General features: G+C 39.3%; 1 protein-coding gene across 1 annotated transcript in view; it reads left to right on the plus strand.

Moving 5' to 3' along the window:
• Positions 1-8414, plus strand: part of TMOD1 (tropomodulin 1) — a 38547-nt gene that overhangs the window by 12116 nt on the left and 18017 nt on the right. The window contains exon 4 of the mRNA XM_015826915.1: positions 624-743. Within this exon, the coding sequence (XP_015682401.1) occupies positions 624-743 (120 nt within the window). The remainder of the gene's footprint in view (positions 1-623; positions 744-8414) is intronic.

An 8414-nucleotide genomic window follows, 5' to 3' on the forward strand; every position in this document is an offset into this window, starting at 1 on the left:
TAGAAATCTTACTGTCTGCGTGTAGACATTTTACAGAGTACGTGTCACTTAACTTTACTTTTTATTCTAAAATTTTATTCCTAACACCAATGCCTCTCCCCCTTTCTTTTACAATCTTGAAAAGTTAGGAACTGTGAAAGAACCACCTTAGGTAGGCTCTTAGGAGAGTAAAATGTATTGGTTTGTTTGTTTATATCCTCCTTTATTCTTTTTACAAATAATTCAAACTTATGGCAAACATATTCAACACACCTTCTTCCTATTGTCTCCACAACAACAACCCGTGTGGTGGGTTGGGCTGAGAGAGAATGACACGCCCAAAGTCACCCAGCTGGCTTTCATGACTGAGGCAGGACTAAAACTCACAGTCTCCCAGTTTCTAACCTGGTGCCTTAACCATTAGACTAGGGGTAGGCAACCTTGGCTCTTTTATGACTCGTGGACTTCAAATCCCAGAATTCCTGAGCCAGCCATGCTTTCATGCTGGCTCAGGAATTCTGGGAGTTGAAGTCCACGAGTTATAAAAGAGCCAAGGTTGCCTACCCCTGCATTAGACTAAAATGTATCTAATTGCCAACCTGCTGGAATGGAGCTGAAGCTGTTACCACTTCATGTATTTATAGGAAAAATCTGGGTCCCCAAGCAGAAAGCTATTGATCCAGTTTTGGAAAGTGTAACTCTGGAACCAGAACTGGAGGAAGCTCTGGCAAATGCTTCCGATGCTGAACTCTGCGACATTGCTGGTAAGCTGCAGTTACTGAATGTGTCAGCTTTGTTGTTGTTGCAATTATCGTTATCCCAAAAGGCTTCGCGTTCTCGGCATTAGGAGAATTTTTTAAAATTTGGAATGTTTAAATTAAAAATTTAGATTTTAAAAAGTCTTAGGAGAATTTGTGCATGAAAGAATCAGAACGGGGGAAGGGAGTACAGTAAGTAAACTTATTTTATTATGGTTATATTTAGCTGAAAACAGGCATAACTGTTCTGAAATATTAAGGAGGCTCAGTCTGTACCTTTTCCTTTTCTGGGACTGTATTCAGTCTCATAGGAGAATGGAGAAATCATTCTGTAAATTTGCAACAAAGGTTGTTACCGGTATCTAGGAAATGGCGCCGAATGCTTCTCTTCTATAATAGCACAGAATTATCTTCTTCTCCTCTCTGCCAGACAAAGTTTTTTTTAAAATGTAGGAATGTGTTGGTGTGAAAATCATCTTTAAGTTCACAGGGCTAATTCTAGTGACTTAGAAGTGAGGGACAGCTACTTTAATTCTTAAACTCTTTCTCTTCTTTCATCAAACCACATCATGAACCTGCCATAGCAACAGTTTTATACTGTGGTTCCACGATGATGATGATGATGATGATGATGATGATGATGATGATGATGATGATGATGATAATAATAATAATAATAATAATAATAATAATAATAGTAGTAGTAGTAGTAGTAGTAAAGTTGGAAGGGACCTTGAAGGTCATCTAGTCCAACCTCCTGCTCAGGCAGGAGAACCTATACCATTTCAGACAAACGGCTGTCCAGTCTCTTCTTAAAAACTTCCAGTGTTGGAGCATTCACCACTTCTGGAGGCAGGTTGTTCCACTGGTTAATTGTTCTAACTGTCAGGAAGTTTCTCCTTAGTTCTAGGTTGCTTCTCTCCTTGATCAGTTTCCATCCGTTGCTTCTCGTCCTGCCTTCAGGCACCTTGGAGAATAGCTTGACTCCCTCTTCTTTGTGGCAACCCCTGAGATATTGGAACACTGCTATCATGTCCCCCCTCGTCCTTCTCTTCGTTAAACTAGACATACCCAATTCCAGCAGCCACATACCCAATTCCAGCAGAAGATGTTAACTTCTTTTTAATCCTCATCCACGAATGAGGCAGACTTAAATCTTTCTTAATGTGAGAAATTGTGGAGAGCCTAGAAAGAAAGAGCACAGACACAAACAATCAAAAGATAGCCTGTAATTTTCATAAATGGCAACTTAACCTGGGTGATCAGAAACCTTGGAAGAAGCATTTCAAGATGTTCAGAAAAACCTCCATCCTAATTGGCTCATTATAAATAGAAAATTCCTTTTACAGTTTACAAGATTTTATAATTACCCCGGACTAACATTGACGTTCCTGAAATATATGTAAGTCTTGCTTCCTTGATCTTGTCTAGCTATGTGAGAGTTTGACACTTAGCTATTCCAGTATTAAAAATGTATTTTGACTTGTCCATGAAATCACTAGAAGTCAAGGCTGTGAAAAAGACACCAAAAAACAAAACACCATAGTAAGGATCAGCAATGGAAACAACTAATTTTAGATTGATATCGTTTTCTGCCCTAACTTGTTGATTAAGCGACGGTTGGTTCACACAACATGTTTGAGTTATAAACAATGGGTTGGTTCACATAGCACACTAACAAACACAATATGTGAAAACAGTCTATAATATGATATAAGTGGCTCTTATTTGAAAGAAAGTCTAATAAAGGCTTTCTCTGTGTGTGTTATTATTGTTTTCACCCTTCTTGTACTGACCAGATTTTTATTTCTTCTTGCTGTAACTGAAGTGGTTCAGCAGAGTAAGCAGCTGAAGGCTTAAGCTCATAGGCTAAAGTCTCAATTACTCAGTTTGCAAGATACAAATATTTGGCTTAGTCCTTTGCCTGCAGTAAATAGAATAATGGCAAAACAAGCTGTTTATTTCCTTCCTTCTCCTTTCAACTTTTCCTACCCTTCTGCACACAAGGTTTTGCTAGGCTTGCCAAGATAGTTCTTTAAAAAAGGCTTGGAAAGCAATTGAGGATGTGGTTGGGCAGCCAAGCCTGCTTCACAAAAAGAATATATATATATATAGTGGTTTCTTATTTCCCCCTCCAAACAACAGTTCATTGTCTGCTATAAAACTGCATAAGCCATTTGTAATCCAGATAGCCTGGTTGAGAAGGAGCTGGGAAGGATGTAGGGCAGTGTTTCTCAAATCTTGTCAACTTTAACATGTGTGGACTTCAGCTCCCAGAATTCCCCAGCTAGCGCCAATGTGAAACACTGGTGTAAGGTAAGTATTATTTCTGAAGACTGGCTGGGTTTTTTTTAAGCTGATATTGAGATGGGAGGAAACGTATGACCCATTTAATGCCTTCCCATCTTGCCAACATAGTAAGTTAATTTCACAAGAAGTGTAAAGTAAGACAAGGATTTGAAAAGCTGTGAAGAAAGTTAGGAAAGCAGGAAATCATTGAACTTTCTCTAAGGAGGAAAGAAAAGGAGAGATAACTGTGGATTATTTTACTGGGGGAAAACTAGACTTTTTCAAATATAGAAAACAATACAGGGAGAAATTTTACAGTATGAGTGACGCGTATTGAAGCTGCCTCCTGGGTAAAGCAAATTTGGTATTAAAATACAGTAAATCCTTGATTTGGTGGGCTTGGTACACAGAGAACATTTTTGTCTTGTTTTGACTTCACCTTGGCTCTATCTATTAAATTGAAAGTTTCAAGATATAACAGGATGCTTGTTTTGTCAGTTACATAGTTACAGTATGTAAGTGAGATAAATCAAAGCAAATGATGGAAATTTGGACTTGATGGACATCGCCTTTTCCTGAATGATCCATTCAGTCCAAATGTCTATATTTTGATGCTCTATAATCCATAAAAGGGTCAGCTCTTCTCTTCCTCTATATGATGCCTAGACAAGAGCAACTGGGAGGAATGTGCAGCTGTCATGGCTGTCCAGCAAAATAAACATATTTAAGCAAACATGGCACATTATGATGTCACAACCCAGGTTCATGTGGAGAAAGAAGCATAAGAAACCAGCATGTATCTCTTTGTTAGATTCATATTCTGCCTTTTCTTCTGGGACTAAGAGCTATCTTTTTCACCATTCCATCTTATCTGAGCTTGGCTTTATTCTCTAAAAGTGTGAATTAACCCTCCTCTCTCTGATTTTACTAAAATCCCCTTCCCTTTATTCAGCTAAAGTTCCCTGAAGCAACCCATTCCCGCTTTAACTATGTCTGTTTTTTCCAGCCCGCTGCCTCTTCCTCTCATATTTCCATGACATCATCCATCTCAGCAGAAGCTGCAGAAGGACTGTAAGAGAACCATGCTGGTGACCTCATAGTCCTGCTTTAGGAATGCACGACTGCCTTAGGCCTGCTGCGCTCCACGCTATCCAAAACTATTTTGCTGCTTTATCATTTTATTCTTTTTGCACAAATTGGATTGTGAATTGGAATTTCCACCAAAGGCTTGCTCATTGGCTTCTGCATTTTCTTTATAACATGCAGACTGGCAAAGTGGAATATCCTCACCCCCTATGCGCTCGTGAATAAAGACCTGCCAGGAATCCAATGTGTTAAAATGGCAAATGCGTATGCCACTAACAAATGCACTCCAAGCTTATGCTTCATAGGCCAAGATGGGATATTACTCATGAGTAGTTCTGCATACTTATAAAAAGCAATGATTGGTTCTTCTACCCAAAGACAGTATAGATTTTTCCCCGCCCTTTCCAAAAACAAATACATGTGCAATACTTCAGGAGTTCCAAGAACTGCTTATGCATATTTGCATACAAATACATCTACATACCATATTTGTGCTGGCAATTTGGTGCACTGTTCATCCACAATATTTAGTGCATGACTCTGGCCTTACTTTGTCCTCCAGTAGTTTTCTGCTAGGTCTGAGTAATTCTGTTATCTCTTTGAATTGAATATATTTATTCCTATGACTGCTTCTGGTGCCTAGATAACAGAATGAGATATCTAACAAAACAAACTATTAGTGAAATCTCTGCATGAGTCACTGCGCTGAGAGCTTGCTTTGTTTTAATGAAATAAATGCAAGAACTTAATGACAGCAGTTTATTTATTTATTTATTTATTTTTTAGATTTATATCCCGCCCTTCTCCTTGCGGACTCAGGGCGGCTAACAACCAGATAAAATACAAAAATATCACACTACTGATTAAAAAGTTAATTAAAAGGGAAATATTAGTAATTGGTCTAATTAAAATTATAATTAAAACCCCCTCTAAAAATTTCCCCTAGGCCAGTCCCGCAAGCTGGAATAACCATGTCTTAAGGGCGCGGCGGAAGGAAGGGAGATCAGGGATCACCCTGATCTCTGGGGGTAGTTCATTCCAGAGGGTGGGAGCTCCCACAGAGAAGGCCCTCCCCCTTGGGGTCGCCAGCCGGCACTGTCTGGCCGACGGCACCCTGAGGAGACCCACNGCGGTCTCGGAGATATCCAGGTCCGATGCCATGGAGCGCTTTAAAGATGATGGTCAACACCTTGAAGCGCACCCGGAAGGCCACCGGCAGCCAATGCAGCTCGCGCAGCAGCGGTGTTACATGGGAGCGACGAGTCCCTCCCAACACCGCCCGCGCGGCCGCATTTTGGACTAGCTGGAGCCTCCGGGTGCTCCTCAAGAGGAGTTAAGTTTCCTAGTGCAGTTTTATTTTCTTTTACCTTCTAAAGTAACCTTTTTTAGATGTGAAGTTTGAGTAGATTTTCAGTTTTATTCTGAAGAGACTGCTCCATTAATTGTTTGGGATAAATTATAATATCTCATAGCAAATCCTATGTCTGTAACACTTCAAGTGAGTAGATTACAATACATGCTGTATATGCAGATAGTCCTTGACTTATGACCATTTGTTTAGTGACTTTGAAGTTACAAGTATGTAATCAAAGTGACCTATGATTGTTTTTCACATTACAATCATTGCAGCATCCCTGTGGTCATGTGTTCAAAATTTGGATGCTTAGCAACTGGCATGTATTTATGATGATTGCAGTTTCCTTGGATCATATTTTGCGACCTCCTCACAAGTAAAGTCAATGGGGAAGCCAGATTCACTTAACAATCTTAACAGAATTTTTTGGGTTCAATTGTGGCCGTAAGTCGAGGACTACCTACTTGGAAGACTACAATATACTGAAATAATTTGCATAAGTATATTTAGCAGAGATCATTGGAGATAGGCAGCCCTTCAAATAGCCCTATACCATGAAGGGACTTATAAGTCATAACCAGCATCATGAATTGCATCCATAAATCTATTGGCCACAAGCGCAGCTTGCAGAACATAACATGTGTACCCTACATTGCTGTGCTGCATTCTGGACTAGCTACAGTTTCTAAGTGGTCTTCCAGAGCATCCCCATGTAAAGAACATTACAGTTGTCCAATTGGTAGATACAATAAGGTCTGAGAAATATTTCTGCCTTATCACTACAAGATAATCCCGGATATGGACTCTTACCTATTTCATTAGTTTGCTTCTCTAAGTTCTTCCAATGGGGCTCCAGCTATCTCTTTGGGAGCTTTATCTTCTGGAGTTCCTTGGTAAGCCAAGGTGCAGTCCACAATTGACAAACAAGAAGAGGCCACAAAGAGCAACATGGTCCAAGATCCAATCATTACAAGCTGTGACCAAGGCCTCTGCCAAACTGCCCACTCTCGTTCTGGAATCTGTCTGGACCCATAAACTGCTTAGGGCAAACCAATCAAATAAGCTTTATCTCCCTACAGCACAGGAGGTGGAGTTGTGGCACCAGTAAGCCAGAAGCCAATCAGAGACGCAGGCATTTCTTCCAAATTGTTTTAGAAGGAGAGGCCTCATTGATTCTTGGGCTAAAACCATACAGAAGTGGAAAAGATGATTAATGAAAACATATGGCTGCTGTTTACAAGAGATGGCTTGATATTCTTATTTGCTGGCATATTTTTCTAAGCAGTGATTTTCCAAGTATATACTTTAGGATTCTCAGCATTTTAAGACTCCTAATTGAATAGATAACAGATAGTGTGGAGACATGGGTGTATACAGACACGTGTCCAAAAAGTTCGTCTATCATCAAGTTTTTCTTGCACTGTACCAGCCAGAGAAGTGTATAGCACTTCAAGGACATATTTCCATGAGACACAACTGGTAGAAAACTTCCATAGCCCTCATTAGTACACAAAGTAAACGAAAAATAAGGCATCAAACCCATTGTAAGATGTGCTGTAATGGATTCTATCCCTCTTCTAGGATATTGCAAGAGACCAATTCAACTTAGTAATGTTTCTTTAAGAAACTGAAATTGGGAAGTCATAGACTAGAAACAAAATGAATATTTTGTAATTATTTTATTTGATATTTTAAAAAATATATCTGGTTGCATTTTTTAAAAAAAATATACGAGGTTTTTTTAAAAGATACATTTCAGCAAGACAGACAGACAGATCCTTTGTAACTGAACATCTGACTCTGAGCTTTTTGCTGCTTGTTAAAGAACTCTGGGAGCGTGATCCAAGCTAGTTTTTATAATAAAGCAAATTAAATACATAAATATATATTTTACATAAAGAGAAAACCATTTTTAAATGCTATGTTCTCCTGAATCAACAAGAATAATCTCATTCTATCATCTGCGCCCTAATGAGTACTGTTTGGGATTGTGGTCTTAGCCATTCAACCAATAACTGAATATTTTGTTAAGGATTTACAAAAATTGTAGGTCACAGCCAGTGCTTTAGAAAAGAGCCACTTAATTTTCACTCAAATGCAAGTCTGGAATGCCTGCTCTAACATGGTACTGATTACAACATATACAAATAACTGGCTAAAATATGCAATTATCACATGTGGTACTGCAGAACTTACTATATTCCTAACAAACAGTTGCCATCAAATGTACAACTGTCCAGAATGTTGCATGTTTCCTAATCTAGGAGTGGATGTAGCTTTATAAGATATTATTTTTGTGTGTATGTTATTGAAAGCATGTCAGAATAAAATGCTAGGCGTGGACTAAATCTGTGATCAAGTAAGCTTTTATTTATTCTGAGAACAAAAGGACAACTCATTGTATGTGTGTATTTCTTCTATTCAGTCATGTCTGATTCTTGGAAACTGCCAGGTCAAGTCCCAGCAATTTTCTTGGCAAGGTTTTTCAGGAGTGGTTTGCCATTGCTTCCTTCCTAGGGCTGAGAGAAGGCGACTAGCCCAAAGCCACCAAGCTGGCTTTGTTAGAGTGAAACTAGAATTCATGGCCTCCTGGTTTCTATTCTGATGCCTTAACAATTACATCAAACTGACTATATATATTAAGCCCTTGCAGATTTTGGCAGTAGCTCAGATTCTTCTCATACTGGAATTAGAGGGCAAATGCGACTGAGGCTTTGCTAAATGGTAATGCATAAATGCAAATAGCTCACTTGGTAAGAGATATGATAGCAAGTTGCCAAGCAGTGAAGAGAACTGTATTCATCACAGTCCTCTTTCCCATAGTGGGTGGATGCAGTGAAATTCTCTTATATTTAGTACAGCGGTTCTCAACCTATGGGTCGCGACCCCATTTGGGGTCGATCGACCATTTCACGGGGGTCGCCAAGCAAGGCTGTCCGCCATTTTTT

Source organism: Protobothrops mucrosquamatus, unplaced genomic scaffold (assembly GCF_001527695.2).
Source record: "Protobothrops mucrosquamatus isolate PMUCROS unplaced genomic scaffold, P.Mucros_1.0 scaffold3377, whole genome shotgun sequence".
NCBI classification, from domain to species: domain Eukaryota; kingdom Metazoa; phylum Chordata; class Lepidosauria; order Squamata; family Viperidae; genus Protobothrops; species Protobothrops mucrosquamatus.